The sequence below is a fragment of the Cygnus olor genome, chromosome 6 (genome assembly GCF_009769625.2).
Source record: "Cygnus olor isolate bCygOlo1 chromosome 6, bCygOlo1.pri.v2, whole genome shotgun sequence".
In the NCBI taxonomy this organism is placed as follows: Eukaryota; Metazoa; Chordata; class Aves; order Anseriformes; family Anatidae; genus Cygnus; species Cygnus olor.
Window position 1 is genome coordinate 24,396,372 of NC_049174.1, and position 14,563 is coordinate 24,410,934.

The following is a 14,563-nucleotide window of genomic DNA, read 5'->3' on the forward strand; positions in this document are numbered from 1 at the left end:
CCAAGACCTGTGGGACACAGCTGGTTCCCATCCTCAATTCCTCCTGCAGCCTCTCTGCAAGCTGAGAAGGCTCAGCACCTCAAGAGATTGTGCCCTGAAGACATGACAACAAACCCAACTGCCTCTTGTGAAAATAAATAACAACCAGCCAACACACAGCTTTTCTCCACAAGAGAGGAAAATACACGTGTGGTCCAGCCATGTTCTTTCAATAATTGTTTATTTGCAAGTACGGCCAGGAAGTGATGCTGTAGTGTCAGGAAAAATGAACCCAGGGAGGAACGGGGCTGTGGAGTTGCGCCACACATTTCACACCCCTCTGTTTCTCGCCCACACGCACATTTGAGGAGGGTGAGTTTGATTTTGATTGTTGGTGGCTTTTAAATTAATGCAAGATCCAAACAGAAAAAACTAAAATTGGTCTGGACAGCAGCAGCACTGTGATTCTGGAAACCAAGGCTTGGGGGAAGCTTTGGATGTCTCTCTAGTCTGTAGGTTGCCAGTAGCAAGGCATGCATGTGGTTTATAAGGTGGGGAAAACGCTGACTCCAAGGCAGGGAAGTGCCTCCTAAAGAATCCTGCAGCAGAGAGACTTGGCCCCAGAATAAATACTGCCTCAGATGACTAAAAGGACTGGGAGTTTGTGGACTAGCAGAGATGAACATCATGAACCTCCCCATAACTCAGAGGCTTTTCTTCCCTTCTTCATCTTGGGGTGAGAGGAGACAAGCCCTTACTGGGAACTAAGGGGAAAGAGAAAAAACGATACATTGGGTGGTGTGATCTCTTCCTCTACTCCCCTCATATTTAACTTCCCCATTTCTCCTGTAAGCTGTCACCTCCCTAGGCTGCCTGCTCAGTTCTGTGTTTCCCTGTATCACCTCCCAGCCCAGCCAGTAACTATGTTCTGGCGATGCTTCAAGCTCGATCATCACTGCTGCACTTGGCCAGGCAACATACAAAGACCAAGCTAGATGTGGCCCTGCTCAAAGAGTTAAAATCAATTCACTCATCGTCTGTCTGCTCCTTTTTGCCCACACTCAGGCATTGTAAAGTATGAAAAATGTGTAAATGAGTTTTATATAGGTTTTATATATAGTTTGGGTGGAGAAACACTTACCAGCAGACAGCAAGCTAAAGAGAGGAAAAGTTCATGTCAAGATGGTAAATTGTGAAATTTTCCAGGAACTGATCAGCTCTGGAGACAAGCAGTCTTCCCTGAATCCCCAGAAATGGATAGATTCAGTGCACCAAGAGTCAGCTGAATCTGGACAAGACCAGCTCACACTAGCATCACATACCGGTGGTATAATTCAGGCTGCATCCAAAAAGTAGTGGCTGCAGTAAGCAAATATAAATACACACTTGATGAACTAAAGGACTTTCCAGCAACCTTTCTGAACAGCTTCCTAAGAGCTACTGCACACCAGTACAACCCCCCACTCCTGAATTAAAAGTGCTCTTACAAATATTGGTTATGATCTATGTTTTCCCTGACAATCTCTTATGAAGAAAAGGAGAATTTGCAACTCTTTCCCCTTTTCCTCCTCCTTCACACACAGTTTTGCTTTCAATATCAAAGCTCTTGCTAATATTAACTTTGAACTTGGATGATCTCCAATGTCCTCTAATGTCCTTGATCAAGAAAGTCTAACAGTGTTGCTCAAAAATCTGTTCTTAACACTAATTTCTGATCACACACAGTCTTTTCTTCTTTTCTAAACAGTTATTCTGTTATCTCTTTCTAGCTGGAACTATGCCTTTCCAAAACGAAGTTCCTTGAACAAACCCAGCTCTTCACAGCTATTAAGCATTAACTACACAAAAATGATGAATTCTAAAAGGAAAAAAAAAATCTATGCCAACAACAAAAAAAGCATACTGTTCCCCAAGAGAGATACATTTAATGTTGTACAGCCAAATCAAACAAACATGCTGTAATCACCAGAATGAAACCTCAGAAACAACTCAAAACAACAGCAGAGGACAAATAAATATGAACTCAAGTTCTTGGAAGAACAACAGGAGAACGATCAGGTTTAGATGAGGAACTGCTTCTTGCTTAATGACAACACTGAAAGTAGAACTTGAGAAGAAGTAAAAACAAATAAAAAAACTCTCCTTTAAAATAAATTCTGAATCCTGTTTGCTCCTTTCTTTCTAAGCCACTTTATATTATCTAGGACCTGACCCAAGAATGGCTAGAGACAACCCCCAAATCTCTAATGGATGCTTTGTATTCCATGTAAGATCTCATTTTGGGGGAAGACTATATAATCTATATCATCTATCCATTTTTAATCAGTCCTTTTGTCCCTTCTATCCATGCAAAAATAGCATGATGCTGAACCTGGAGGACCCATTTCACATCTTGAGCAGGCTTGGTTACAAAGTGGTGTGCAGACCTTATAGACAGTAAGTCTCAGGAAATGCCAGTGCAATCCCATTTGATGTGACAATGCAAGTGAGTCTCAGGGCAGCCTACGGGATCACCTCACCTGTCTTGTGCCCGATACTGGTATTCTGTGCTGTGCGAGAACAGAACTGAAAAGCAGCCTTTCATGAGGAGAAGGGAAATGAGTTAGTAAATAATTTACAGGTCACTGAATGTTAATTTTGATAAGCAATAATAAAGAAATACCATTTAATAATTTACAGCTCAGTTTACACTCTCATTATCATATATTTAGAAGAAAAAGCAACTCAGCCACTTGACCTCAGAACATGTATGTATTTTGGTCTTCCCACTACAAACAGAATCTTGCTGGAAAAGAATACTATATAAGATTAACATGTAATTTTAACTGCTCCCCACTATGTCAAAGATCAGTTGAGATCTTCAAACTGCTCTACCGTTCGAAGTCCAATTCAGCTTTTAATGTAATGTAAATGGCAACAAATTTTGACATCTTGTTTCTTTGAAAATCACAACATATTTATAAAAGTCAGACAACAGCTGGTCTGGAATTAGAGCTGAAAAACAGAATATCCTTTAATTCTTCTGTGCAAATCAATGTATTTTTTTGAATTCTTCTATTTAAAAATGTACTAAACTCAGGTTGGTGATCTTTGAAAGAAAGATAGGGATTTTACAGCATTTCCTTCCTTCTTATTTTGTTTTGATTGAATCAAACTGATTCACTTAAACATCCTCTTTCTTCCCAGCAGGCATCAAAACATTTTTTTATGTTTAGTTTGGTAATAAAGATTCGTTAATATGGAGTATGATTTATTTCCTGTCATTTAACTCCATAGTGTACACCACAGCTAAGCCTTTCAACCACCTTTATGAGGGCAGCTTTCTGCACCTTATTCCTGTGCACTTTAAAATTACAGCCATCCTAGCTAAGCAGAATCACATGTTCTTCAGAAATGCCTTGTGATTGCGAGACACCACATTTGCAGTGAATTTGGAACACTCCATATATCCACTAGGATGACCTTTAGCTGTGTGCCTTGTGCCTGTAAGGGGAATGTGTTCATCAGCACATTAGTGTGGAATCTGATTTTCATGCTGCATGAAGGAATGGAACGGAGATATCAAGTGGGCAGCCACGGAAATTACACTTAATACCCTTGCATGTATATATTGACCCTTGGCATTCATACCTGCATTGTTCTCAGGAGAGATTCAGCCTGAAGGAGTCCCATACACTTGTTTTATCTGAGTGACTTGAGTTTCATTTTGCAATGTGATTAACTTATTATCTACCAGAAGATGCATTAGATTGAAATGGTTTAAGGAAAAGACAGAAATCAGACTAAATGCTGATCCTTACTTCCTAAAAAGAAAAAAAAAATCTATAAAAATCAATAACAAACTTTCTTTATGAAGCGGACAGCAACTAGATGAAGATTTACAAAAGAATGTACTTTATAAAAGAAATAGAGCGTACTTTATTTGTCCAGGGCACAACTGCCAGTTATGCATAGAAGAAAATGTCAAAAAATCTTTGAAAAATCTCTTTCCATAGGACTGCTCTTTCAGGGACTTTCAGTTGGATCTCATCATCTAATCATCCAACTGAATCTGGATTTATATCTGCCACTATTTATAGTTGCAAATAAAAAAAGAGAGAGAGAGAGAGGTGTAAAAAAAATATCTGCTGCTTCTGCACTGAAGGAAATAAACCCGTGAGTGCAGAGCAGTTACTGTTCATACACCACCACAGGAATAGCCTTCCCTTGGGGACACAGCATTTTTAGAGCAGAAGTCCCATGAAAATTCAACAACAATTTCAGAAATCCCAGCTAAGATATTTAAAATGCATGGCAAATTTCATGCATGCCTTTTATGACATTATTCCCTGGGAATATCAGCCACTGAGCAATAACATTTCTATTCCTGTATTCTATACACTACAGATGTTCCAAGTTTCCTGATATTCATCCATTTGAATCCATGCAATGAAACTACAGGCTGCTCCTGAGTCAGCAAGCTCTCCATAGGCAGCAGTTTTTTGTCTTTCAGAGTTCATTAGAAACAACTGCATTGGGATTACAACTTTTTAAATATATTATAACTAAAAATCTGATGCTATTCATTTCACATGAAATGTCTTTTGAGGGGAGAAAGAAGGAACCCTTTGCAAAGCTTGTGCCTTATTCTTTGTTTTGGCTTTGCTATATTTTCACAGTGATGAAGCAAAGCTTGGTGAAACACTAAAATCTCTGGGAAATTTCTTTGCTAAAATTCAACTATTGGATTAAAAAATGGGGTCTTTGCTGGAATTCATCTACTGTCATCATCTCTTTTTTGGCTGTGGGGGAAGTTGTACAGCCACTCAGTACACAAAGAAATAGATGTGGCTCAACTGCATGGTCTGGACTTTAGATAAGGTTCCCTGAACAATTACTATGAAGTTCCCACAAGCTTGCAACAAGTGTCACGTTTTAAAAGGAGCTGTTCATGTTTTGCTTTGTTTTTCAAAAGAATATGTACACCTTTTCTAAGAAAACTCTTTGAAACCAGACAGCCTGCCTTTAGTGCTCTCTCCACCCACAGCTCCAAAAATACTTGCTGGCAACAACAGAAAGCAAATATCCCTACCCTCAGCAACACTTGGACAGGTCACTTCTCAGAGGTAAACCTCTTGATCACCCACTTGTTACATTTAGAAATGGGTGATGGAAAAAACAGATAACACATAGTTCATGCCAGGATTAAACCTGGATGAAAACCAAGGTTGGTAAGAATTACTTTTTCCCTTGTTTTGAGATGTTTTCAAAATTCTCAGAGAAACCAGAAGGCCAGGGCCCCCAGATTTTCCCTGGGAGGTTTGTGCTGAAGGCATTGCCAGTAGTGATACAAGTGTTGAGGGAGCTGCAGATTGTGTGCTACATACATTACACATCCGAATAAAGGGCTGTCAACTGACTCCACTTGTAGATGACAGGCAGGTAAATTCCTACAAAGCTGCAAGTCACAGTGATTAGTATACAGACAAAAAGGTAATGTGAGATCTGCCATTCAAGTCTCCAAACCAGAGATTAAGTTATACCAAAGCAGAGCTCAGGCCTGGTCCTGTAGAGCATGAATTCAGATGCAGCCTCCCAAAGCCTAAAGAAATCTGAAGAAACGACCACTGGGGAGATGTCAGCTCCTGGCTGAACAATTTATTTCCTTGATAAGATAAACATTTTGCTACCACATGACAGTACCTTGAAAAGAGTTAACAACCTATAGCTAGTGAGCACTCAGTACGGCTAATTAAAGTGCCAAAATATTTTACCTCAGGATTGCCTTTGCTAGCTATCATGTTCTCCCTGTTCCACAGGTGAGGGCATTAAGAACTCAGTGTGATAATGGCAGCAACGCTGGGCAGTGTCAAAGCAATAGAAATCTATTCTCTGGGGTTATAATTCACTCTTTTTTTTCCATCATATCTTTACGGGAAAAATTCACTAAACAGTCAGAGGTCATTTTCTATTACATAAATTTAGTTTTACTTGTGGTACCGCAATTCATCAGCCACTGTAAGGGAGCAGCACTCCAGACAATGCACTACCGAATTTGGGAATGTCACTTGCCTGGACAGGATCAGTGCAGAATAACCACAACAACACTTAGCTAAATGAGACCAAATCAATCACTTCCTTTCCCTGTTAGAAACTCTCCGTTGCTAAATCTAACCTAATTTACTGTGAGTAAGATATACAGGTTACAGGAAGAAATCTCTTCAAGCCAATGCCCAGTCCCACCTGTCAGACAGCTCTGTATGTAACATCTTTCACAGGGCTCTGGAAAACAGGAAGATTTCTAAAGAAATACTCCAAGTGCTGTAGTTAAGCAGCAACCTGCTTTTACCTCCCCACTCCCTGTTCCCATGATCATGCTGTCCCTTAGCTCTGTTGTAGCCAGAATTTCCATCATGCCTTCCGACTCCCTTCCCAACAGCTGTAGCCTGCAGCAGCCGTTAATGACTGACAGAGTGGCTTGCCACTGAAAGGTGATTTGTATTCACTTCAGTCCCACTGCTCTAGGTCTGTAAAGACTCCAGCCTGTAGTGATACCTTTGATACAAGCACTACTGAGGGTCAGCAGTTCTTGTCCCTTGTGATTCCTCCCATGCTGCCACAGAAAGGTGCCTCTTGCCCACAAACCTGCTCTGAGTCGGTACGGAACTGGCTGGCAGAGAAGGAAAAAGTTGAACTTGGATCATGGGATGCACATACTGTGCCACAACAATGCCAGAGGGATAGAGGACTTGGATCGCTAGCTGTGTACCTGTTTTGTAAGAGCTTGAAGATGATTTAAAAAAAAACAAACAGTACCAGGGGATTCAAAGAAAAAAAAATGCTTCAGGAAAGTAAACTCAATAACTGAAAGCTGCAGAAAACTTGAATACTGTTGAAGAAAAACAGAGATCTGCTGTGTAGTTTTTAAATCTGCTTGTTATATTGGTTCCCTTGCTGAGGAACTAAGCAAAAACTAAATTGTCAGCTCAGTCCTAGTGAGAGTGCTCTTGTTAGCAGAATTAATTAATGCCTGCATTTGCCTTATGGTATTGTTTTAATTTCCCTGTTGAATTCCCTCTCTGAAAATGTGAATCTCTCTTATTTTTATTCCACATCTGGACTTTCTCTGTTTGAAAAAATAATGTTATATATAGGCATCAGTGTTTTAAAATGTTTTTTTTTTTTTTTCCTTAAGTTGATGTTCTTATTTCAAGGGGATTTTCATAAAAGGATTACTGTTGTTTCAGTATTTTGTAGCAAGTGTTTTTATTTATTTGAGATTAAATAGCATAATTTAATCTGTTAATTTAAGTATTGATAAACATCCTGCTCACCTTACCATATTTCACTTCTTTACAAGATCCCTGGATAGAGTGGGATCTTTGGTTTTTCAGTTTGGTTTTAGGCACTTTCAATACTTAATTTCCAGATTAATTTATGCTGGGAAGCAATTATCAACCACTTTTTACTGCATATGTTGAAGGTGGCATCTCATAAACTTAGTGATTTCCCCTATATTCTCCTTGTGAGGTACATTACAGAAGACGTTTCCTTTACTATTGAATGTCTGGGCATTTCTGTTCATTATTTTTTTAATTTACTTCTTAATCAGAACGCATTAACACTAGGCAACAGTCCCAGGAAGTATACCTATTTAGGAAAGCATGCAGCACGTTGGTGCATGACTCTACAGAGCTCAAGCTCCAAATGATCAGTAGCATCAAGGAAGAGAGTGGGGGATCAAGGCTCCCCTCATTCCTGTATTACTTGGAAATGAAACTTCCAAGGAACTGAGAATTACACCTGGGTAATTACCTCTACTCCTGGCAAGCACTGAGACCCTTAGAAATGATGGATTTTAAGGACAGAAGGGAGCCCAAATACTTGGTGCCCTAGTTTCCTTTGTAACAAAGAATCTGAAGTAGTACTTCCTGCATCAAATCCTATTTTTTCCTTGAGTGACAATATTGCAGAGAGAAAGCTATTTTGTCTTGACTTGAAGCCTTTAAAGAAAAAAGAATCCACCCCTGGGTGACTTCTTCCAACAAGCCTTAGTTCTAAAAGCTCCCCTCTTACACTAATTACCTCTACCACCAAGGCAGAAGAGGTCAAGGTCTCAGTCTCATGACTTCTGATGATGAATCTAAGATGAGCTAAGTCCAGTATCTAATGGAAGAGATAAAAGTATATCATGTATATTTATTTTTAAAGAGCAAAAAGTTCTCAGTTCACATTTCAGTGCTTTTTTCCATATCCAAAAACAACAGGAGGAAACAAGAGCTGTTCTCCTCAGCATTTTGCAAAAGCCAACAAAAAGAGGCTATTAGAAGATGGAGCAGTATCACCAGTAACAGCTGTTTTACAAGTAAATAGATCAATGGGCTTAACAAATGAGAATGCCCTGCACGCTGGCATTTTTAATGCAATTCCCCACTGCTTTGAATCCAAATATAAAGACTGAAATCCTGTCTGTTGTGAACCGAATAGGGCGAGGATTTCTCACGAAGAAATGGTTTTCAGATAGTGTGTTGAAGAGGGCTTACTGTACAGAACAAAAGCCGTCTAGTCTGCCTTTTGGAAGAAGATGAAGAAATTTTGCATAGTAGGTTACCTAGGACCTGACATGGATGCCCAACAGGAATAACACTTAGTGTAATAGTGTTCGTTATCTATTGATTCTGTGAGACCAGCTCACGAACCCACTTTTTCCCTCTACATAATACTTTCCCAAATGACAATCCCAATCATTCTTTTTTTCAGTCTATTAAATATTTTAGGTTACAGATTGCATATAGAAAAAAATCGTAATATTTTATATGTTCTCTCTTTTTTTTCCTTTTAAAAAGGTGCAGACCTACAGATCTGACTTGTAGTCTGTGGTTCTGCTACACAATATTTAATGAAAATGAAACATTTGAGCCCAGGGATAATAGCTTTATATATTTTTGTGAGATAAAAATCCAAGAAAATTAAAGATATTAAGGACTAAGATCCAGATTTAAGAAGCTACTTAAACAGGCATTTCATTTAAAAGAAAGGAGTAATCTCTCTCTCTCCTTTTTTTTTTTTTTTAAACAGACTTGGGATTTTTTTATTTAATTTTTTTAAATCTGAAGACTCTCATATAATCGCCTGACCCCTGCCTGCAGCCAGGAAAACCTGAACATTTAAAGACTTGGTAACAGTTTTGGAGCTAGGTGTATAACTAAGAATAATTTCAAAGAGGAGCCTGCCACCGTAAATATTGCTATATTGCTATGAATTACCTTCGACATAAAAAACTGGTCTGAATTCTGGTCTGTATCCTATGTTGGGTGTTGTACAAACACAATGTTTGGAAGAATTCCCGCCTGCCTTTGGATTAAATTCTTAATCCAAACAGAGAAAAAAAAAAAAAAAAAGGTAAGTGCAGTGCACCCTGAGATGTAATTTGTTATGGCATCCACCATATGCATGACAGATTTTGCTCTGTAGAAATAGGACTCAGCACTTCTGGCCCCCAGTCAAGTATACTCTATACACCAAATGATCCCCCTGGTAAATGTTGCAGCTAGGTTCAGCTGTCTTCAGAGAAAGCAAAATCCTTTCTGAATTTACAGTAATGTTATCTCATGCCCACTTAACGACAAAAAATCTTCTGCCTTTCTTGAGTTTGAAATGCAAAGGTAAAACTTTGCTCTAGGGCTGCGCCTTGATGAGACACGAGACAGAAAGCACTACTCACAACCCAGGAGAAGTTGGCTTACAAATAATTTGAAAGAAATACATGTGACTTGAGGCACAAGGAGTGTTATTAAGCCAAAACGCTACTTGAACTTGGGAGTCTTTGAGACTTTTTTTTTTGTCTAAAATGTTTTTTTGGCATTCTCTTCTCTGGAAATTCAGCTCATGCTTTAGGTAATCCTTGGGCATAAAAGCAAAATTTAGGAAAAGGACGAAGCATGTCAACTAAAGCTTTGCATTCTTTTGCCTTCAGATGTAATATTCAGGTAATGTTGATTCTTAAATGTTGCTTCAGAGTTGTTTCTGGCACTGAATTAACACATAGATGTTCCCAGCACATGATTAATCTGTTCCCAACCTGGCACACTACTAGCACTGCAAAGCTCTTGCATGTGCTTGTAAATGAGCCTGCTCTGAACAGGCAAGTGTTTTTTTTTTTTTTTTTTTTTTAAAAGGTAGGAGCTTTCTTCTGGCTCTTCTGGACAGGGATTTCACTAGAGCACAGAGGGAGGTCACTCAGAGCCTGACTTTGAACTCCTGGGAATAACTCTGGTGACTGTGCTGGAGTTTAATAGCCAGGGAAACTGCCATCCGCTGAAGACTTTACCTATTGGTGCTGTTATCGGTACCACACAGGTTAATTACAGCACGTTACAGCATTTACCATGTCAACTCTGTCAAGAAACCTGAGCTAGCAAGCACGAAATGACACAGTCTTCCAGCACTGGTAACTCAGTACCAGTCTATGCGAGAAGGTAAATCTTCCCAACAAGGTTGTCAGACCACCCTGGAAGATAAACTCAACTACACACTGGAGGAAGAAATCCCTTTTCAAAGTTGGAGAGCTAAATAACCTGGAATGACAGCGAATCATTCCAGTTCTGTGAAATGTCACCACTAGGAGTTCTGTGCTCCTTGCACGGCTTTGGGATCTGCTAACACAGAGTTCCCTCTTAGCAGATGCCAGTCTGTGCTCAGGACCTTGCACAGCAAGCAGTGGAAAAGCCTGCACCTGTGCTGAGACTGAACACAGGTGGGCCTGCAATGGGAAGTAAGACAACTCAGCTCCAGCTGTCATTAACTGGGGTAACACTGTGTAGAAAAAGATGAGAGAACCATAAAGCTATGTGGGGAGTTCACTTTCCTTGCAGCAAAGACATGGAAACGGAACACTTTTGGGGCTAAATTCTCCACAGTTCGCTGGCACTAGCATCAGTGACAAAAAGGAAAGTGCTTTAGCAGGAATTGCCTCTCTATCTCAGGATGGATGCTACACCAGTGGCTCAGACTCAACAAAGCACATACATGTATATTTAAGCTTTAACAGTAAACTGGGATTTGTTTCTATTTGGTAAATGTATATATACAGTTGCATGACCACAAATAGTTTTAAATCAGCAAGTGAACCTATCCACCTTTAAAAAGTAATGTGACCCAACCCTAGAACTGATTTAGCCTGGCCCCAGTGGTAACAAATTTTTGCCTATGTGATTTGGTGCTCAATTTATCCCATATACATTTACCTTTCAGTTCAGACAAGATCTGTAGGCAGAAATTCCTACAACTCTTTCCAGGCTTGTATCCTTAAACCAGCTGTTGCAATGATGTGCTGTCTTTCAAGGCACAGCCCAACATCTCTGGTGCTGCTGGCACTATAGATCTTGCATGCAGCTACAGCACACAGTGTGGGGTGTCTTACGTCTTACCCAGAGCTTGCCTGTCTGCCCTAATTCATGCAACTGAGTCAATGGGCTCAGGGCAAACCAGCAAAGCTTATATGAATGACTAAAATTAAGCATGAGCTCAAGTACTCTACTGAGCTAGGGTCTTTGTCAGGAATGATAAATGGGAAAAACATGGAAAAGCAGGGTGATTCCACATGGATTAAAGACATAAGAAAGTAATTCTTCCACATCAGGCAAAGTATTTGCATACATTACAGTGGCCTTTGGAGTAATACTTTTCTAAGGCACATTATTAGTTAAAAAAAACAAAAGCAACAACATGGGAACATGCTTTTGAGATAAATATAACAGGTGGTCTTCCAAAGGTAATTTGCAATTAACTCAATTAATTCCTATTTCTGAGTCCAACTTTCAAAATACACGCTGCACTACACTGCATTTGTGAACTTTATGACCATAAACATGAATTCTGAGTTTATGAAGATACCTTTCTACTCTGTGCAAAGAGCAACATAATTAGAGCCCTGACACAGAGATAAATTCAGAATGATTCTGCAGAATTCATCCCTTTGCAAGCTAAACCGTTTCAAAACAACACACGAAGAGAATATGGATATTCTCTTGTTGGATATGACAAACCTCATCACCTTAGCTGACGTAAATTCTCACTAACAGCCCATTTACTCCTACCACCAACTGCTGAAGACAGTTGCTGTCTGAAGACAGCAGTTGGAGGTATCAGGGTGACAAATTCAAGTCAGGCATCCTCGTGGAGCTGAGAATCTGGACTCAGATTGTCTGACAAACAAATCATCGAGTACATACGTGCCGACAGCATGCAGCAATCCAACAGAACGTAGCGTGTCTTGTGGCCATCCATATGCTCCACCATATGTCCACGAGGCGTAGGGTCCAGAATTACAGTCTCTGGAAAGGGTAGGTCTCCCAGGCTCTCAAGATACCAGCCAGGATCCCAGTTTTGCTCTATTAATTGGCGTGTAAGCACCTGCATTCCCTCCAACAAACTAGTGATTTTAGCTCAAAGGGTAAATGTGGAACGCAACCAACTGTTTGCTGATTCAGAAGCTGGATCCCAAAAGGCAAGTTTTAGCAGGGAAAGAAAAGGTTGCTCTGGGCTGTTTCTTCAGAGCCAATTCTAACTCTGTGTACTAACCACAAAGAAGCTGCAGCAAAAGATGTTACCATGTAAAACAGCGGTACTGATGAGCATCCAGAAACAGGCTGGATTTAATAGCCTAGCAAAAGGGAATACAAGTTTTGACTCAGTAGAAGACAGGTTGCTATGTTATGTCTTTTCTATTCTGCTTTTCACTTACATTTTTTCTGGGGACAACTAGCTGCAGCATGTTTTCACATTTCAGTCCTACCTTATCACTGTCCACTGTATTCTGTGATGTCCTGGATGCAATGGAAATGGTGTCTGGTTGACTGCTGCCATCTCCTTGGCTGTCTGCGTCATCTACTCCATCTCTGCAAAAGACATAAGAGGGAAACAACCATGCTTACTTAACACACCACCTTGGAATGTTCACAACTTTATAGGTGGATTTGAGAAGTGCCGAATCAGCGTGCCACGGCTGGCTTTGCACTAAAATTACCTCACTGATACAGCCTATGTTGTTGTGTAGCTTGCAATTTAAAATGATGTCACCCTCAGCCATCGGGTTGGGATTAGCACATAATCACCACGTTTGTTGCTGGAAACAGGATGGCTGTTGCCTACGTATTTACAGCACAGAAGACTCTGGTGTTCAAAAATAGCTCTGTAATGAGGGTGTCAGGCAGAAATTTTCCTTAAATTAGATTTCTGCCTTAAGCAAAACCATTCAGCCCTGGCTATATGTGGCACAGAAGGAAAGGACATTTCTACTGTCTCACAGGAACCATGCTTTCAGGAATTTAATATTAAGCCATAAAGATGATATCCAAACAAATATGAATAATGACAGTGTAGAGCTCTCTGAGACTACCTCTATGAATCTGCCAGCAGAGGGTATTTTCTCCCTTTTGCAGTTCTCCTAAATTTTTATCAGTCTTTCAAAATAAACATTTTAATAATACAAAATACAATAAAATATAACATAAACAACAACACTGCACTAGAAAGCTCTTAGACTGGCACTTGTCCCCAGGAAGAAAGCTCTGGATCTCTGCCTTGCTCCTAGATAACCTGGCTTACTCACTCTTTGGATACCTCTATAAAACAGCCTGCATTATGAGATTGGATACATGATAATATTTGATGAGGAAGGGGAGATGCTCAAACTACAAGTGGCTTTTGGGAATGTCAGCCTGACAACAAAAGAATAATCGATTTTATATAATTTCTATTTAATCCAGGACTGAAAGAGGTTGACCAAAAAAATTTAATATTATTTTCTAGGATGAAATGAATTTGTATTTGATGATGAAACACAGATTCTTCATTCCAGTAATATACTGTCATGACCAGCTATGACTTTCATTGTCAAACGATTCAAAATGCCAAACAGGAAAAAAAATAAAAATCTGTTAATACTCAATTAAATATGTCATTTCTCATTTGGGACAGAAACATAACCTTGGACACTGAAGAATTTTTACTGTCCATTTTTCTCCAATACTTCAGAGTACTAAAATTAAAGACCTTTGTCTGAATATAATAGAAAAGCTACTTTTGCCAAAACAACATAAAATGCAAAGATGATGAAAACTGCTTTCAACTATGGTAAGAAAGGCAAGTGAATCCAGTAAAGAGTCCACAGACACTACACTGCTGTTGGCTGACAAACCTCTAATGATTTCATGTTGAATGGAATGACTGAGGTTACCTTCTACTGTTGTTTCGCTGCTTTGCTGGTGTCTTGGGGAGCTGAATTGGCTCTTTCAGAGCTCCTTTCAGATGGATAATCCTTTCTTGAATGACTTCCCGGATGTTTTTGATCCATTCTTGTTTTGTTTCAATACTGGACGCCTGAAGTTCCACAAGGCAGAAACACAGACACTCTATCACATTCCCAGCGTATCACCTTCTATGTAGAAGAATTGTGGTTGGCTGATAAAAATGCATGATTAACTGCTTCTCCTCTCTGATGTATTGTTCTAGCTGCTGGATACCTGGTAATCCCAACTGAGGGTGTTTTACCAGAGCTACTTGGCAAGCAACAGCAAAGCAGCTAAGCTCTGGATAAATATAG

The 14,563-nt window shown here is 39.7% G+C and overlaps 1 protein-coding gene across 1 annotated transcript in view; it reads right to left on the minus strand.

Annotated features, from left to right (window-relative positions):
• Positions 1–14,563, minus strand: part of KALRN (kalirin RhoGEF kinase) — a 500,534-nt gene that overhangs the window by 121,833 nt on the left and 364,138 nt on the right. The window contains 2 exon segments of the mRNA XM_040562309.1: positions 12,755–12,857; positions 14,198–14,340. Coding sequence (XP_040418243.1) covers positions 12,755–12,857; positions 14,198–14,340 — 246 coding nt within the window.